General features: G+C 36.1%; 1 protein-coding gene across 2 annotated transcripts in view; it reads left to right on the forward strand.

Moving 5' to 3' along the window:
* The window catches only part of PAM (peptidylglycine alpha-amidating monooxygenase), a 124,543-nt gene that overhangs the window by 50,771 nt on the left and 54,353 nt on the right, over window positions 1–19,419 (forward strand). For both annotated transcript variants that reach the window (XM_066339337.1, XM_066339338.1), the window contains exons 2-5: window positions 4,185–4,700; window positions 5,847–5,967; window positions 8,105–8,162; window positions 14,927–15,014. In XM_066339337.1, the coding sequence (XP_066195434.1) occupies window positions 4,609–4,700; window positions 5,847–5,967; window positions 8,105–8,162; window positions 14,927–15,014 (359 nt within the window). In that variant the 5' untranslated portion in view covers window positions 4,185–4,608. The remainder of the gene's footprint in view (window positions 1–4,184; window positions 4,701–5,846; window positions 5,968–8,104; window positions 8,163–14,926; window positions 15,015–19,419) is intronic.

Genomic DNA, 19,419 nt, shown 5'->3' on the forward strand with positions numbered 1-19,419 from the left:
TCAACACTCCCACCCAGTTTGGTGTAATCTGTGAACTGGCTTAGGGTACACTTTATCCCCTAGCCCAGATCACTGAGGAAGATGTTGAATAAGTTTGCATCTGGCTTCATCCTCTTTGCACCCTTCCTTCATGTATTTCTATACCTTGATGAGATCTCCCTCAACCTTCTCTTCTTGGGGTTGAAGTCTCTGCTCTCTCAGCCTGTTCTTGTATGAGAGATACTCCAGTGCATCTTCATGCTACTTGCTTGGACTGTCTTCAGTATGTCCATGTCTCTCTCACACTGGGGAGCCCATCACAGGACACAGCACTCCATGTGTGGCTTCACCAGCACTGAGGGGAAGAATCCCTCTCTGACATCCTGGCCATGCTTTGGCTCATGCAGCCAAAGGTACCATTAGTGTGTCTGATGGGTTAGCCTTGGCTAAACACCAGGCACCCATCCCAAACTGCTGTCATTCCCTTCCTCTGCTGGATGGGAGTGAAAATATAATGAGAGGCTCATGGGTCAAGATTTCTCCTGCCTGTCAAGGTCCTTCTGGATAGCAGCACAATGCTCTGATGTATCAGTCACTTGTCCTAGTCCAGAGTCATCTGCATTTATACATCTTTTCCCAACCCCTGAATATGCTTTGTGAGATATTTGTATTGATGTTGAGGATCAAGAGGTTGTCTAATTTGATGGCTTGCAAATGTGTTTTCTTATGAATTTGTGTCCTAGGTGGCTGCATTTAGTGCATTAATTAATTTCTAAGCAGATCCCAAAACATATAAATTATCTTGTGTTACTAGAAGCAAAGTATTCCAACCTTTAGACCTAGCTGCAGTTAATTTGTTGAACTGGCTCTTGTTTGTATGCCTAGTTGATGTCTAAGCCTAAAATTTTGTCTAAGACAAAATGTGAACTTGGCTCTAGCTGAAGAGAGAATGCAAGGAGTCCTTGCTTATTTCCATGACTTCTGTGCATAAGAAGCAAACCAGACATTCATGTATGAGAAGTTACTGTGTATGATAGACTTGGATATTTAATCTCCATGAATTTTGATCATCTTCTAATTTCTCTTCTTTTTTGAAGGTAGTGGTGGTTGAGGGTGTGGTTTCTGCTTCTGAATTGTTCTCTTGGTACGGTGTATAAAATGTTGTAGTGACTAAACAGAAAATAAGAAAATACTATAAAGTGCTTTATAAACTTGTGGTTAATACAGAACTTTATGTAACTGATTTTTGGAAATTATTTGCAATTCTTTTGACAGACACGCTTCTTATTTGTATATTATCACACTGATATATTGTTACTCTGTTCTACATTCTATTTTGAAATCCAGCTTCTTGCTTGTATCTCCTCCCCTGCCTCTCCTCCCCTCACTCCCATTACATCTTTCTGTTAGTTGCTTTAGGCTGTTGTTTTTATTTTCTTCCTTGTTTTTTGCTTTGTTTGGGTGGCACATGTGGGATAAAATAACATGCTTGCATTCCCCAATCTGATTTTCATCTCTCTTTCTCTACTCTCATTGTAGTCTTTGTCATTAATTATGTCTCTTTATTTTATTAATTCTGTTCCCTTGGGATCTCTTACCTCAAATTGAAAGCATAACAGTGGTTTCTATAAGTCCACATAATGAACCTTAATTATGTAATCTTATTACTGTATCTCTCATTGTCACTTTTTCCCCTCATCTCATAATTTCTGTATTGCATAATACGTAAAATTACATCGGAGTAACTCCAGGATAGTACTGCTTCTTAAAGATTTTCCTCTCCTTTCCTTTCAAATGTAAGATTTCATTGTGCAGGGATCTAATCTGAAGTATTAGGTACATCAAACTTCGTATTTCATATTTATCTAGTTGATAAACCTTAAAAGGCACTTGGAGATGAAATCGGACCATTTTTAAGGAGAATATACAGATGTGTATTTATCTCACTACAGCTTTATTTCTTTGGTTTTTTTTACTATTCCAAATTATTGCTTTACCCCCACCTCCTGTGGTCAGCCACAAATTGTCACGTATTCTCTTAATGTTAAAAGGGGTTCCAGTGATTTTTGCTATTACTATGCTTAACTTGTAGTGAGAATTAAAAGCTGCTATAAAGAAGCCCTTGTATTTTAGATGAGGAGGGACTGTTGGTCTGATTTCTTAGTACTTTTCTTTTATTTCTTTTATATTAAATAAATCTCCTTTATTAAATTGTATACCATGTAGATGTTTGTAACAGGCTTGATGTAACAGATCTCAGGCTTAGTCAAGCCTTTGTTCTTATTTTTAGTTATTTGAAAGTATCTTTTCATATTAAAATGAAATATGAAAATATCTTTTAATAATAAATAGAATATTTTAGTTCCATGTATGTTACAATTCATTATATTCTTCCTGTCCCCATTCTTCAGATTTCTTGCTTGTGAGGTGCATTTCCAATATAATATGGAGAAAAAAATAATTTCTTGGGTAATGCAACTAAAGAAAGGTAGTAGAACTTCTGGTCAGGTAGTTTACAAAGACTGAACAGTTACTGTTGGGTAGTTATTCCTTAAAGAATGAAAGTAGTGAAGCTTTATGCTATTGTAGTTGATTTATGGGTAGCGTATAAGCATGTAACGCTTGTCTTTTTTATTTGTTTTTAAATGATTTTTGGTCTTCATCACAGCACAATCCTTTATATGTGTTGCAGATTTCTATAGTTCAGCAGTGAAAACGATTTAGATTACTTCTTCTAATAAAGAAGTGGAGACATGTATGTTTACATTAAAAAAGGAATTAAGATTGTATCATTGCTTGCATTAATGGTTTTAGACAGCCTTGGCATAATGTTTGGCAAGCTGAAAACTAATATGTGTTTATTTTGAGTTGTTTGTGACTAAATCTTTTTTGCCATCCTTCAGTGAGTACAATTTGCAAGTTTACTGTTGATTAACATAATCAGATTTTTAAATCTTGCAAATAATCCAATGCAAATTTAGTGTAGCTGTTTAACAGCAAGCAGTGACTGTTTAGCCAGTATGGCTTCTTAGTTTATGGTTAAGGACTTTCGATTTATAAGAAGCCTGTTTGGTACATGTACCCTGAAATGGGAGTGATGATTTTATTTTATCTTATATATATATATATATATATATATATATTTAAATACATACATTTTCATTGGTTTCATGTCAGAATCCTTATTTTCTATTTCATCCATATAAAAGTGTTTTGACTATGTCTTCCAGGGGCTGAAGATCATTTTATTTGCTTGGGGTTTTTTTGTTAGTATTTATAATCTAGAATGGACCATTTAGTATATACTATTTATGCTAATTTAGAAGAATTACTACATAGTACACTTAAAAGATTTTGATTGTGACTGGAAACTTTCCTTCAGCCAAAACTGGAATTTTCAAAAAAATAAAAGAATGCTGGTACGTATGTGTTCAGTAAGACACTCTGTATGTTTCTAGCATAATTCTGAAAGAATACTAAAATTTTGAAATTAAATGTCATATCAATTAAAATGAGGAAGTAAGAACAGTTGAAGTTAAACAGCGGGGCGACTAATGGTTTATGCTGACATACCCTCAGTGTATGAAGGGATAGAAAACTACTCAACTAATATAAAGCAGTCTGATGTCAACAGTTCTGGTTACTACTGTATTTCTGAAAATAATTTTTAGGTATCTGTTTCTGAAATGGATATAAAAAGTAGCTAAAGTATGTAAGAAGCAGATACTTATTAATGATATAATGGTTTATTTTAGGTTGAATTAAAAGAAAAATACTGTCCAAGTCTTCAATATGTGCAGACACATTTGGTGATAGTTAATAAAATTTATGAACCCTAATACTTGCTATATCAAGTTGGTGCTTTTTTTTTCCTGCTTGTAGAGCACATTATACTGGTGTTTGCATATGTGAAATACTCTATGCTTTGCATTTTACATATTGAGGAGGTTTTTATGTTTCTTCGCATCATGTAAAATATGTTTGAGAATACATTTTGTAAATCAAAATGAAATGTGTCTGTTTCTGATCCTGTATGCAAGGAAGGGAAGGAAAAGGAGGAATCAACATAACAAATGCAGTCTTTACTGGGTTGGGTAAAAGCTCATGAAATAACTTACTAATGTATTAAAATGCCTCAACAGGGATTTGCTGAGAACTAATGCTCTAATGTGTTAGTCATCCTTAAGCTCCTTCTATTTTTACAGGTTCTGAAGGATGACTGATGCTGGTTTCTGTGATGCCGTTTGAAGTCTCCAGCACTGTGGATTTATAAGTAACGTGCTGATTTAACAGCTCAACCTGGGCAGAAAGCATCAGGAGTGCTAGTCCTTTTCAGCTCCTTAAGTGGACAGAAGTACAGTGTCATCTATCTACAAGGGAAGATTCTTCAACAGCTTTTTATAGCTAATAAAAAAGACAACACAGTATCATCCACCTTCCTGATTTACAGTGCATCGCCTTCCAAGACAGATGGTCTGTCAGAAGCTGGAGGATTCCCGCAGAGCACATAATAATGAAGTAGTGAAATGATACTGCTGCTGTTGCCACCCGATTGTCAGGATCACAGCTGATAGAACTGCACTGCCCTTTTTCTGCTTGCTTAATCAGGCCAAAAATAGCAGGGTGGACATGGCTGGCTTCATTAACAACCTGATAATACTGTTTCTTCTGTTTCAAAACATCTGTCTGGGTTTCAGAAGCCCACTTTCAGTCTTCAAGAGGTGGGTTATACAGGAAAATATTACGTGTTTAATGCATGCAGTCAGGATATTACAAATGTATGAAAAAAGCTTAGGTAAAAATGCGTTATGGCATTTGTTCAGTTTTGATCATTGCTCTGAATTTTTGTTCTGCACTTTTGAAATAAAACTGTTGTCATACTGAAGACAGAAATTCTTGTTTTATCCATAGGGTTACTCATTAAAGGTGATAAATAGATAGAAAGAAAAAATGGTAATTTATACAACTTTTTTAGTTAACACTGCTGCTGTATTTGAGGCTACACTGGGAGTAAGTGTATTTCAGATGCTGGAGTTAGCTTGCAGGATAAGACTATGTTTTAAGAAGAAAACATCAATTAAGCTGAACAGTCCTGAGAAATTAGGGGTTGTTTGAATTCATAATTGCTTAAGTAAACTTCAGTGTAGTGAAGACAAGGGAAGTAGCCTCTTAGCTCCTGAATAAAGGATTTTACTGTTATTGAGGTTGGGTAGCATGTGACTTCTGTATGCGTGAATATACATAGTCAAAACTTGTATCAGTGTTGCATCAGTGTTTCTCACATCTTGCCATTCAGTTCTTTATAGTGATCTATATTTTTCTTACAATTAGTTTGTATGTTGTATTTAATACAGAATCTGGTATTTGTTTGATGTTGCCAAGTTTACTGTTTTACTTTGCTACTTGTAGTAGTGTAGAAGTTGCTATAAATGCCATAGTGTTTGAATCAAAAGTTGTCCCTTTGCATACAATTTAAATTTAGTCTGTATAGAATTATAAATCACAGTGTCAAAAAACCCCAAAAACTGTAGTGAATTATTAATAGTGCTTGATATGTTGTAGTGAACTAATTCTATTTCTGCACATCCATGTGCCTCAGACAATTATTAGGATGAGATAATAGGTGACATTTTCAGGTGGCATTTTCCAAACTAGTCATCTGATTGCTCAGATCAGGAGCTACTTCAGTAAGTGCTGCATAACTTAAGATGTTTTCCTCAGCTCATGATGGAGTGAAATTTTCAGATCACTGCTGGAGCTACTCAGCATTGTCTAACTTGTTTATTAGTTCTGTAAAGGCCCTTCTTTTAATAAAGACATAACAAAAATCAATACTTTAAAAAAAGTCTTTCTTCCTTCTTTTCAAGATACAAGGATACTAGCAGATCTCTTTCCAATGAATGCCTTGGAAGTGACCAGCCGGTGATTTCCTTTGGTGTGTCAGATTTTGCACTGGACATTCGCATGCCTGCAGTGACACCTAAGCAGGTGAGAGAATTGCAGTTTGTGCCACTTCTTTCAGTAAGCTGGGAAAACAAAGCCTTCCTTACAATATCACTCAAATAAAATGAACAAAAAGTAGGCAACAAAAAAGTAGCCTCAAATGAGAGAAAAATCTTTTCATTTAATTAATTTTATTTGTAAAATGTTGTTTTGCTAAACTGAATTGTTGAAGTTTGATAACGTGAAATATTTCTAGCTGTGCTAGTAAGATGTGGACTTGTAGTTTACACCAAATCTTGGGTGATGCATCAGTGAATCTAATTACATTAAACTGTATGTTGCTGCAACTTCAGCAAGGTGAGAGAAAATAACCGAAAAGCATTTTAAAAATGGAAGTACTTCTGACCCAGTATTTTCAACTCTCAAAATACGCCATAAAAGTTACTATAAACAAGTAAGAATTTTTATTCTTTAAGGTATGAAGTGTATTATATTCTACTGAGCAAAGTGAGTAAAAGTGAAGACAGTTAAGCTTTGTAAACTCAGCATTTTTAAGATTCACATAGAAGTATTGAAATTCCTCTGTCATTTTCACATCTAATTTCATTAAACAAGATAAAGAATGATTTTTTTTTCTTTCTGCAGTAAGCCATTGCAGGGAATTATATGTATAATTAAGAGGTCTACACCTCTTTTAAAGGGCTACAGATGCTTGAAAAGAGCAATATATTGTGCTGCAGTAGTTGATGACTCATTGTTGCAGATAGCACTTTTTAAAGGAGTGAAGGAAAAACGAGGTTTTCAAATTATTGGGGAAAACCCCTCTGGAACATGTAATTTTTAAAGCAAGAGGTGCAAAACAGAAATGTGCTTTCTGATAGATCTTCTTTGCAGCAAAATATTAAACTTCTCCATTAGAAAGAGTGAAAAGTACTCTCAGTTTACACATTTATGGTTATGTGTTACTGATTTTACCTGAGGAGTCATCAGTTGAACAGCTAGGAAACACATACAAAGAGATCAGTCAGTTCAGATTCTTATTAAAAAACTCTTGTCTTTGTGTGTTTTATTGTCAAGGCTGGGGGAAAGGTTGCCAAAATCCCTGCATTTTTAAATGAGTTACTGGGCATGTTGAAGGGGTGGGAGGGCCAGGATTTGTGTTTCAGTTCATAACTGCAGCTATGTTCAGTTCATAACTGCAGAGTACATGAATGTCAACCAACCCCTTACATGACTTAGGAGTGCTCTGCCCATACCTGACTTGTGCATCTTTTGGCACAGGTACTACACATGAACATTCATTGGAAACTGTTTAATTTCTACTGCAGTGTGAGGCATTGCTGCCATTGGCTTTCAAAGTTTCAGTATAAGGTCCTAAATTACATTGTGCTTCTAAAAAAAAAACCTTCTGAATCCCAGTTAAATAGAGAACAGAATATTTCATTTTCTGTTTCTAGAAGGCTTTAGTCTGTTAACTGCATGAATGCATGTAATCACAGTACAGAAATGCATTCACATCAATCTCATCGGTTAACCTCTGTTCATCTTTCCCGTTTTCAAGCAAAAGCACCACAAATGGTTTCTTATCTGTGCAAATCACTGCTCTGTGTAATCACATAATTTTATCAACATTGTACCTTCCCTCTCAGTTGCATAAATTATTTGCACCTATCCACAGAGTCTTCTTTTAAATTATGTTTGAAGTTATTCATAGCAGGAATTTTATCTTGTGTTTAGATTTCCTTATGAAAGTGAAGGCCTGTCAGATTTTGAGTTCATGGATGTACTGAAATTCCAGTAGGTGATACATTTCCTATTTTAAACAGCCTTAGAAGTTGGAAAAAAAATTAAGAAGAAGGAGGTCTGAAATATATTGTTAATAGTGTACGTACCAACCTAGTAGCCACTTTGATAATCTTATAGCCTGATCTCTGTTACATGTAAGTAAATTGTGGTATTTATTTCTTACAGTAGTAAACCAGATAACATACACTGTATTTGCCTGAGTATCTCAGTGAAGTATGTGATGTTTTATCCAGATGGTCCTATTTATGTATTCATTTGTTCAGTATTCCCACATTCATCTTCAGAAAGTGCAGGGAATTTTGATGCTTTGTTTCTAGTCTTTAAATTCTCAATTTTTTCAGTTTAAAGATAATTTCTGTTCTTTTTTTTTTGACAGTCTGATACCTACCTCTGCATGTCAGTACCCCTGCCAGTGGATGATGAAGCCTATGTAGGTGAGTATTGATTAGCTGAAAGAACCTTAAGCAAGCCATTTTGAAGAACCTCAACATTGTCTTTTTCCTCTTTGACTCATATTAACTTAATCTTTGGACGTCAGACTTTCTAAAATGCATTTGTCATGTCTAATGCGGAAACAAACTAGAGGGAGCTACTTAGAGTCAAGATAAAACTGTATCTGTGGAGATCCATGAGTAATAGCAGTTAAGGAGCAGCATGCAGATGCCTCTGGCAGTCAGCACCAAATAGTCCATTTATAAAGTATTGGCTTTCTGTCTCTGGCTGGATACTTAATTCTGCACTGCTGAGCAGACTGTTTATTTACCTCCTGGTACAGGCTGTAAATCCTTTGCACTTACAGTCAGTGTTGGCTGCTGAAAGATTTTACTTGGGGAGGAAACCAAACCCTCTCCCTCTTTTTTTAGAATGAGATGGTGTGAGTAAGATGGCAGACAAGTAGAAGGAAATACTGTAATGCATTACAAATGCTGTCATCATATAGATCAGCAGAAGAACACCATCTGTTCAGAAAATCTTTGCTGTAGTTAAAATTTTATTGTGCCTTTCCGTGAGCATACAGTTGTTCAGATAGAGAGAAGGCTTATTGGTTTGGCTGAAGATAGTTTTGCTTTCAGAACATGCTATAAACTGTATAAAAGGAAACAATATTTTTCTTCCTTTACACTTTTGTTGGATTTAAGGATACCTGCACTTAATAAAATTATGGTGAGAATCCCATGCAGTTTTTGATGTAATGTATTATGAGATTGTTATTCCATGTGGACTTATATATCTGTTTTTCAAAGAGGGGTTAATCTGACCTCACGGTTTGGTTGTGAGTATGACCCCAGAAGGAAAAATGAACATAGAAGGAATGGAGTGGGTGTTCACTCTTGAATAAAGTATGCTTGCTGTGCTTTGTGTGCAGTAGACTCTTCTGCTTTTGTTGATTCACAGTAAGGCAATACTACTAACTTCCTCCTTAAGCAGTTTTTATTTAGTGTTTTACTGAGTTGAAAAATTCCATAGTTTAATTCTTTATTAGGTTGCTGCACATCTAGATCTTTTTTTTGTATTAAAGGAACATACACTTTGATAGTGTGTATCCTTAAAAGGACCTACTGAAAGAATGAGCTTAAATGTTATGCAAAGTCTCAGTGCAAGTCATGCAATACAACCCGTTTTATTTTTTTCTGCAGACCTAAAAATTTATATATTCTTCACATGATTTTTACATGATTTGGTCACCTTTCCAGTGATCACCTGTCATTACAAAGCAGAATAAGGTCTGGTTTGTCTCTGGACAGAGAAACCATTCTAGTTGTCATGTAGAGCTTTGAAGAGCAGAGGAACTTGATGAGCAGTATGTAAAAAACCCAGCCTGTTGTATGAACATTAAGTGTTCCCATGATAGCATTCCTTACAAACTCATACATTTATATGGTTTAAAAGTAAAAGAAAATTATTGGGTTTTTCCCTCTTTTGTCACTTTCACATGTAATGAATAGGTGTATGGTCAGTCTGAAGCATGTGATCATCCCATTTTGCTTCAGTAGAATAACTGGAAAGTGTTCCTCATGGAAAAGGTTCAGAGTGGAGTCTTCATAAACAATGGAAGTTGATCATTAGATCATTAGAAAAAGTAGATTCAATCATACCCGGCTGTAGAGTAGAAAGAATGTAGAATGACCTACCTTATAAAATATCCCAATAGAAAAATAAATCTTTTCATGAAAGAGGTGCTTACAATAGGCATCATCACCTAAGAAACTGGATGCTTGATGAAGTTTTCCTTAACTACTTCGAGTACTCTTAAGTGTTATGAAGGTATTAACTTGCATACATGTATTTTGTGTTGCTTAAACAAGCACAGAAGATTGGCACACAGAGAATGTTGATTCTTTTTGAAAGGATAGAGTCTATATTTTTATGGTTTAAGTGGAATCTGCCTTCATTGCATTGCCAATAAATGGTGCAATTATCTTTCCTTAAAACGTACTGTTTTGATTTGTGACAAAAACAACTAAAAACTAGCATATAAACTGTCACTGGGTTGCTGTTTAGTGATGTATTGAGATAACTGTGTGTGTTCCGAAGAGCTTAAACATGAGGATGTGTGAATACACGTATCTGAAACAATAAACTGGATTCCTGAGACAGTTTGCATGTTCTGCCTTCCGTTCAATTTATTTGCTAAGTAAATGCCTTGTGCTTTGTTTCTTTTTATGGTTTAAAAGGACATTTTTATGACCAAGTGTCTTTACAGTTTCACCAAGACTTGCTGATTCATTCCTTTTTTTAACTTTGCTTTCGTATTTTTACCCTTCTTTCTTCCTTCCTCCAAGACATTGTGGAGGAGAGGGCTCTATTATGGAACCTGCAGGAAGATATTATTGTTGCATATTGGTGAAATATAAGAGCCTTGGAAGAGTGAGCTTCTATTTTAGTGTTGTATGTGGGCAGTACCATATTTGTTAAAAAGTAGAAAAAAAATAGTAACAGTTTTTCAGTATTTTTATTAAATTTGTATTAAAGGACTTTGCATTGAGACTTCAACTTTGTTATTTCCCTAAAGGAAATAGAAAATAGTTCATGCTTGCACAGGGACAGCGGGTATAACTTTGTACCTCAAAACTGGGGGGATGCTGTACCAGAATTCACAAACTTATTCAGAGTCAGTTCTCAGGCATTATCAGAGGAAGGAATTGATAACACTTACTTAATGAAATGTTGCCAGCTAGAAGAAGAATTAGTGCGGGTTTTGTCCTACGGATCTTTTCCAGCCATGCATTGGAATACTTTTGCTAATGCTGTTTTCTCTGTTATGTTCTTGGGAGGGTCCGACTGTCAAAGCTGAGATTTCTGTTTGAACCAGTTGTTTCTCTGTCCCAAAGGGCTGTAAATACTGACAAATTTGATAAAGGAGAGAATTTTTTTGTGAGGTGCATTGATGTACATTTAGGTTTATGTTAGGAAGATACCTTTTGCTCCTGTGAAGTGAAATGGTTATGAAATTAATCTGTAAAATGTTATTAGTGAGTGAGATTAATATGTAATTTTTCAAGAAAAACATATTGTTGCGGTTTTCTTTGTCCTGTTTCATTAGTGTTTGTGAATGAGTAGCCAAACGAGAAACTCGTGTGAGTCTCTTATGGTGCAGGCATTGGTAAAAATCAGTTTTTCATTACTAAGCTGTAGAGATAGATAAAGGGTGCTCTACTCATAAAAATTGAGTCTGACAGCAGGCCTCTCAGCCTAAAAACCTGACTGTCATATTCACCTGCTTACACTGATTTACATGGATGACCAGTAAAAAATATGTCTTTTTCTTACTGACTTAGGATAATTCCCTATCTGTCAGATTGTGCTGTAGAAATGAAATTGAGCCTTCTACACTCAACAGCTCAGATTGAAGCGATTAGATGGTTTATTACTTTTCATCCATAAAGGACTCTGAGAAGCTCTAGGTTTGTTACTCTGTTACGGCTCGTATAAGCCTTCCTATAGCCAAGCAATTACATCTTCACTGCACTGGAGGCCTCTAATGTCTCCCTAATTTGCCAAACTCCAAACACTGAATTCTTGATAAATTTCTCTAAAGTTAATTCTGTGATAGAGAGAACAGTAATATCAAAAACCCAAAAATCTATCAACTTTATTTAATTGAATTGTTGTTTGTAAAGATTACCTTACTAGAAGTTTGTTTCTTAAATACATAGCATAAGTATACACTGTTAAGGTTAAACTAATGTCATGTTCTGTTCATTCCTGTTTCTCTTTGAGTTTGTAGTTCTAAGTAGTACATGATGAAGAAATTAGGTCAGACTTCAATTTAGTATGTATATGAAAATCGCTGTTGTTATTCTAGTAATCATTTGTATCACTTCTCTGTGCATTAAAAAATTAACTATTGAGTAATCTTTTGTTCATTACTGTAAATGTGAAGGCTGTTAGCTAGGAAAATAGGACTGCTGTTTGATATTTAAGCCTTTGGTAGTGACAGTTCCCAGCACAGGAAGTGCTGGAATGTTGCAGCAAGTCCAGAGCAGGGGCACAAAGATCATCAGAAAGATGGAGCACCTCTGCCATGGGGAAAGGCTGAGACAATTGAGGTTGTTCAGAAGAGAAGACTTCTAGGTGACCTTATTGTGGCCTTCAGCCCACAAGAAAGATGGGGAGAGACTTTTTAGAAGAGCACGGAGTGACAAGACAAGGGGGAAAGTAAAGACAGTAGATTCAGATTAGCTGTTAGAAGACTGTGAGGGTGGTGGGGCCCTGGCACAGGTTTCTCAGAGAAGCTGTGGTTGCCCCGTCCCTGAAAGCGTTCAAGGCCACATCGGATGGAGCTCTCAGAAACCTGGCATAGTGGAAGGTGCTTGCCGTGGCAGGGGGGTTGAAACAAGATGATATTTAAGGTCCCTTCAAACGTTGGCCACGTTCTCATTCTGTGACAGGTACTGCATTTGGCTTGAATCCCAGTTATCTTTATGGCTTTTGCAACACAGGGTTTTTTATATGGATTTTTTGTTTGTTTCTTTTAACCATCTTGTTGGAAAGTTACATACCTGGGTGTGCTGCGAAGAAAGTAGCGGTACAGGAACCATACTGTAACCACCTGTGCAAAGCTGTCTTAAGCTCATAGACTGACTGTGAGGTTTTTCAATGCTTCCTTAATAATGATGAGGTATATCAGCTAAAGTAGTGTATGCCAGAAATCTCATTTTGCTTTGTTAGCTCTGGCACATTATTTTCTCTTAGTAAGAATAGCGTTTAGTAAAGTACTTGTAATAAGTTTTATAACAGTGCCTAAAGGTCCTGTCTGTGCTCTAAGATATCATTAGGCACTATTAGGATATCACACAGGCACTATGTGGAGCAAATAAAAGATTTCCTGAAACACTCATTAGAATAAATACTTGCAATGGGAGAGTGGTAGAGAAAATAAAAAGAGAGACAGTATTAAGCAGCAGGACAGGTGGTGGCTTTAGCAGCTAGCAGGCCTAACCTTCAATTTTACCTTTATTGAAGGCTTTCTTGATAAGTGGTACTTACAGCACATTTTTTTTTGCACATACTAGTTTTGACAATAAGGTTAATGAAATTGCACGTATATGAACTGCTTATAAACCCCTTCAGAAATTTAACCTCTCACTTGATAACAGCATCTTAAAACACCCAAAACATCTGAAAACTAAGGTAGGAATTCCACAGAGTGACAGATTGCCTCTGCCATGCAAGCATAAACCATAATTTCACGACTAATCGTTACTGATAAAAACATCAAACCAAAAATTGTTTCCATAACACAGATTAATTTTTTTTTCTATAAAACAAGTTGAATTTTGCTGTAGAAAAGTAGATGTTGGGTGGTCTCTAAACTTCCTTCATGGCAACTTTTGTAGTTCTGAATTCATATATATCACTTAAAAGTACCTTCTCAGAGTGTGTGGATACATCTCTTAGTTCCCAAACCAAGCCCTCAGCACTGGCATGCTCATTTCCTTATAGTCTGACCACCTATCTTCAAGCCAAAACTTGCCTTGCATGTCTTAACTTTTGGCTGGTTTTCCTTACTTTCCACAACAGATCTCTGCTCCAGAAATTAGGTTAGAAGCTATTTGGTATTTTTTCCTCAGTGGAACTGGGACAATAACCCACATCATCATTCATTTCAGGAACCCTGCTACATCTCTGTGTTAAAATACTGATTTCTGAATGCAGGTAATGCCATAAACCTCAGGAGCAGAATAGTGTTTCACTGGTTTGCAGCTTCATCATCTCTCCATGTTAATAGCCAAAAGACAGTTACTTGGAGGCTCCTCACTGTGTACATGTAAGGGCAGGAGCATTCTTGTCTTCAGAATTTCTGCTGTAGTACAAGGTTAAAAACCATTGCATTCCATGCAACTGGCATATTTTTTCAGTAGTAATAAAAGAATGTAGTTTGCTTTTAGAAATGCCACCACTGCACATTCATAGTCAATATTATTCCAATGATGTTGGTAAAATTTTTACTCTGCTAAACAGGATCACAAGTACTTGAGAAACCAAGCCAGTGGTTTAGTTTAGTTTAGTTTCTGTGGTGTAGTTTAAAGAACAGACATTTGAAAGGTGAACATTTACATTTAAGTTTCTAATAATGAGAAATATTTGGGCAATGGGATCATGCTGACTTTAAAAAAATCTTGTTTTTCATTCTGAAGGATTCAACATATTAGTGAGACTCGATCATAATCCCTTCTTGGAACTGTTGTTCCAAGAAAGATCCAGGGAAAACGTAAGCCAGGTAGAATGCTGGAAGAAGGTACAACTAATGCATAAGATTGTTGCTCTTAACTGTAACTTGCTGATAGTATTTTTTGTGAAGCACAAAAGAAGTAGAAGAGTATGATTAAATCACAAGTGCAGATTTAAAGGTAGATTGCAATCAGACTGGTGACAGTAAAACTTAGTGGTTTGGGATATATTAATTATTATATTTAATTTTTGTGGGAAATACAGTAGTTTTAATTGGGAACTTAAAGTTCCTTTTTCTTAATAAATAAATGAGGTACAGTGTTTTAGCTTAGAAGGAAGGCTGTTGAATGAAAATTTAAGGAAAGTGTTTAAGTGGAATTCAGAGGGCAAATAAATGGCTGGGGATGTACTTGCCTTATTTGTAGTATTACAGGAAAAAATGGCGCAAGATGGATTCTCAGTTATGTAACTTATGGTGAGATTATGGATAGCTTATTTGTTTTGATGTTTTGTTTTTTTTCAGTTGACTTTAAGCCTCATGCCAGTATGGACACAGTCCATCACATGTTACTCTTTGGATGTAATGAACCTTCTTCTACTGAAAATTATTGGTAAGAGATGTATTTTGCTTTGTTATTAACCAACTCTTTTTTGGTGTTAATTGCTTACGCTTCTTCCAGTGTCAGAATCTCTTGGAAAAGTAGGAAAATTAGAAATTAGGAAGAAATGTATAAAAATCTATTCTTTCCACACTTTAAGTGCTTTGTTCTTTTTTTTTAACTAACTCCTCCATATTCTTCAGAACTAATTTACTGTCTCAAGGAGGAGGCAGAATCTGTAATAGAGTGTCACTGAATACCAAGAAATCTAATCTTCGAGCTATAGTTGGCTGCTTTTCTCTGCAAGAAGTCATGTAGCAGGTGTTCAGAATGAAGCTAAGCAAAGGATAAGCTGACAAAGATTGGGTGATTTGGTACCTGATTTGCCCTTCAAAATGCCTGAGCAGTGAGAGCAGAGGGAAACACCCAGTGCCAGTAAAATGGGTGTGGGGAGGCAAAGTGAAAAGAATGTGAAGATGGGTGGAAATTAATCGCCTCTCCAGTAATTTTGCAAATTTTCTGTAGGTTTTCCTGAGAGAACAGATGAGGTATTTTTGCTGATGCTCCAAAGGTTATATGAACTATTCTGAACTGTAGAACAATTTTAATATGGGTGTTCTGATAGAGTTGTGTAATCCTAATTTATCTTTTAAGTATTTACCAAAAAGATATCTAGACCTGGAATTTAGAACTAAGAGTATAGTATAATATATTTTCAGGAAAAATACCCCAAAACATTTTGAATGCCTGTTTTGGGGAGATGATTTGATTAATATTTAAACATATGCAACAAATTTTCCTCAGAAGTCTTATCCCCTGTGTACCTAATAACCGATTGTTTTAATACTGAAAATGCTGTAATCTTGCGCTGTTGTGCAAGAAAAGCAGATGCTTAAGAAGTTTAGACCAAAGTGAAAGTGAAAGCATCAAATTTCTATGAATATCTTTTCCTGGCAGATAGCTTTTCTGTGCTGTGAGTTTTTTTATTGTATCTCATGTGATAGAATATACTTGAATACTCTAATGTGAACAATACATCAACATTAAACTTTTCCATTCTGGCCTTCTAAAAACAGGTGAGTATCCTATTTAAAACTGAGCAGATTGTACTTGGAGCTTGTGCTGTTTGCATATTTCTGGAAGTAGTTTTAATAGAGTCTTAGAATAATTTGTGCATGATAGAATTATATTGTTACAGATAGATCAGGAGCTTGTTGAGGTGAAGTTATGAGTCAATGCCGAAGTCACATCTAACTGATAACCTGAGATTGTAGAAGGAATGGATCCAAAGCCAATAAACAAATTTCTTCAGTACTGAATCAGACTTTAATCCCTGTTTGAACCTAGAGTTCAGGTAGTTTGAGCTCCCTGGCTATACCTTCACTCCCTCAGCAGAAGACTCTCCAATGACAGCTTGTGCAGCGTGGCAGCTAATGTTGCATTTGTTCTTGATTGCTGTACCTGTCAAACAACAAGATACTTACTTAGTTGTGGTGGATTGAGCTTGGCTGGACACCAGATTCCCACCAAGCTACTCTATGCCACCACTTCTCAGGATGGAAAAAAAAATCTCATGAGTCAAAATAAAGGCAGTTTAATAAAGCAAAAGCAAATGTTGTGCAGAAGTGGAGGAAAACAAAATAATCTGTTCTCTACTTTTCATCACCAAGCCACTTCCCAGGAAGTAGGACTTCAGCACAAGTAATGGTTGCTCTGGAAGACAAATGTCATAAATAACAGATGTGTATGTGTTTGTGTGTGTCCCCACCCCCCTTCTTCTCCTTCTCCAACTTTTATTCTTGAGTGGATAAAATATATTGTGGAACATTTCTTTGGTCAGTTTGGGTCAGCTGGCTTGGTTGTGGCCTCTGCTAACGTGTTTCCCAAACACTGGTGTGTTATCAACACTTTTCTAGCTACTCATGTGAATCCCAACACCATGAAGGTTGCTGTGAGGAGAATTAACTTCATCTTAGCGAGACCAAATACATCAGTATTGTGTTTAAATCTGCTATATGCAGGTTTTGATTAGATCTTGTTGGTTTTGTTTTTTTTTTTTTTTTTTTTTTTTTTGTCTAGTTTCTGAGGTTTTGTGTTTGCTTTGCATTCTCAAAATGAAACCTCTTCATTCACTGTCTCATCATTACACATCCCTATTTTTGCAGCAGTTTGCAGCTTTTTATCTTGCTCTGCCTGCAGTTATTTGCAAGGCTAGAATGATGATGTGTTTTCTACATAAAATAGACTAAAGAGTGCTAGGAAACTTCTAACCTAATTTTATTAAAGTAATTCTGATGAATGTGTTATGGGTCTTCATTGTTGTTTATTTTGTTTGGTTATTTGCTGTACCTTTTGCTTACCTGAAAGTTATTAACAAATGATGACTCCTCTTACTCTTCCATCTAGTAGGGAAAGAACAGCTGTTTGAGTAGACCACTGTAAGACTTGATTAGCAGGAATCCTTTCCTTCCTTTTTACATGCTCAACATTTTTACAGAGACAGCTTTGATTCAATTAGGTGTGCCACATAGACTTTTTTCCTTCCAGTTTCTTTTACAAAATTCTGGCAATATTAGTTCATATGGTTTTTCAAGTCAAGGTGGGGTTTTTTTACCATCAAGATGCAGATAGTTATATTATTGGGCTGTTTGGAGCGTTCAGAATGCATTCAGAATGTTCAGAATGAAAAATTAGTTTTCCTGAGGTGTGAAGTTTCATTCGGACCAGTTTTGAGTGGGAAGAAATGAGAAGCATCTCAGGTGACTCTGTTTGGATTAGCTGCCCTTTGGCCATAGCAGTGCAAAGCCAAAATCTGCAATGCCCATCTGGCCTACTGCCTTTTGTGGTGATTTGACACTGTTCTTGCAAACATCTTTTGTCTTCTGAAAGGCTGTCGAGTTATGTGGAACCTGCGTTGGTTTCAGCATTCTCTGCAATGTGGTAGAATCTTTGCCTGAAGAAATGCTAAAGGTTGTTCTCCCTTTTTTGGAATACACAGGCCTTTCCACAGGGGAAAAAAGTTTCCCAGGGCTCATTACCTCAGGTGTTACTCAGTACATTAAAAAGATGGTGTAGATGCTTCTATTCCTTGAACATAATTAATCTAAAAACAGTTCAGCCACAATGACAAGTTTTGCTTGAGCTGACAAACTGTGTTGAAATTGAAGTAACGTGCATGAACTGATTGATAAAAGTTCAGATTCTCTGTAGATAATCAGGAATGCACCTGAATGCTTTAGAAGAACATGTTGAATTATTCAGAACTTGTGAGACTCCTGGCAAGACAGGTTTTCTGCTGTGTCAAACCTAACACTGAAATAAACTGTCGTGGATGAGCTGATCCATAGACATAGCCTTTATTTTGACATCAGGCAGGGCAACTTTAAATAGTTACGCAATGCAAACAAATGTATAAGTGCAGGTCATAGATGATCACCTGTTAATTCCTCTATCAGACTAGTTGTTTCTGTTGGCAGGAAAGAATGGGTTTGGACACTTTTGTCATCAGTAGTTCAGTAGAGGTAGCAAAAGATGTCATGACTAGTTCAGTGAAGGACTTTTATTTCACTGTGTGAGGGAGAGTGGGGACAGTAGAAAAAATTTTAGGTGTATTTTAGGTGTTGTTTCTTACCATTATCACTGCCCCAGAATGTTCTGCTACATTCAAGAGCCAAAAGTTATTTGTTCTACTCAGTCACCTCAATTACCCTTTTTCTAAAGTCTTGCAGTCAAAATCCCAGTGCAATTAATAAAAACAGCTCTTGAGCTTACTCAAGACTGGGGAGAATGCCTTTGGGAAGTCCAGGAGAGTTTGCAAAAAACTGCAAAGATCCAAGAAACAGTCAGTAAACTCTTCCTTACCCTACTCAATTTGAATCAAATTTTGATTCAAAATCAGTTTTTAGAGCAATACTGTATAGCGTGCAGCTCTAGTCCATATCTCCCTGCTCCTTAATCTGTTTATCTTATTACCTCTTCTTTGCAATCTCCTAGGTTTGTTTTCTTCTGAAAACTTAATAAAGTTTGAAGATTATCATTAATGGTGAAATGAGAGGGTTGACCATTTTTTAAACAGAATGGAAGACCAGTGTCAGTGTTTCATCTTTGTCTCCTGCAGTGTTCCCCCTCCATTCTGATAGCCTCTCAGGAAGAAAGTTTGAAGCAGCCTGCACAGGATTTTTTCCTAATTACTATGTTCTTAGAAATATTGTGGGTATAAGTTAAAGACTGTTAGGCCCAAAGTGTGGTGTAAAGCTATGACTCTGCTTGTACTTCCTTCTGGCATTCCTCCTAAACAATCTCAATACGTTTCCAATACCGGGTTAGATCCCTGAAGTCTCTTGGGTCTTTTGTATAGTAGCAATGGGAAGCTGTATAATATTCAGCTGCAGCTGTATCCAACAAAACTTTTCACTTA

This window comes from Sylvia atricapilla, chromosome Z (assembly GCF_009819655.1).
Source record: "Sylvia atricapilla isolate bSylAtr1 chromosome Z, bSylAtr1.pri, whole genome shotgun sequence".
In the NCBI taxonomy this organism is placed as follows: domain Eukaryota; kingdom Metazoa; phylum Chordata; class Aves; order Passeriformes; family Sylviidae; genus Sylvia; species Sylvia atricapilla.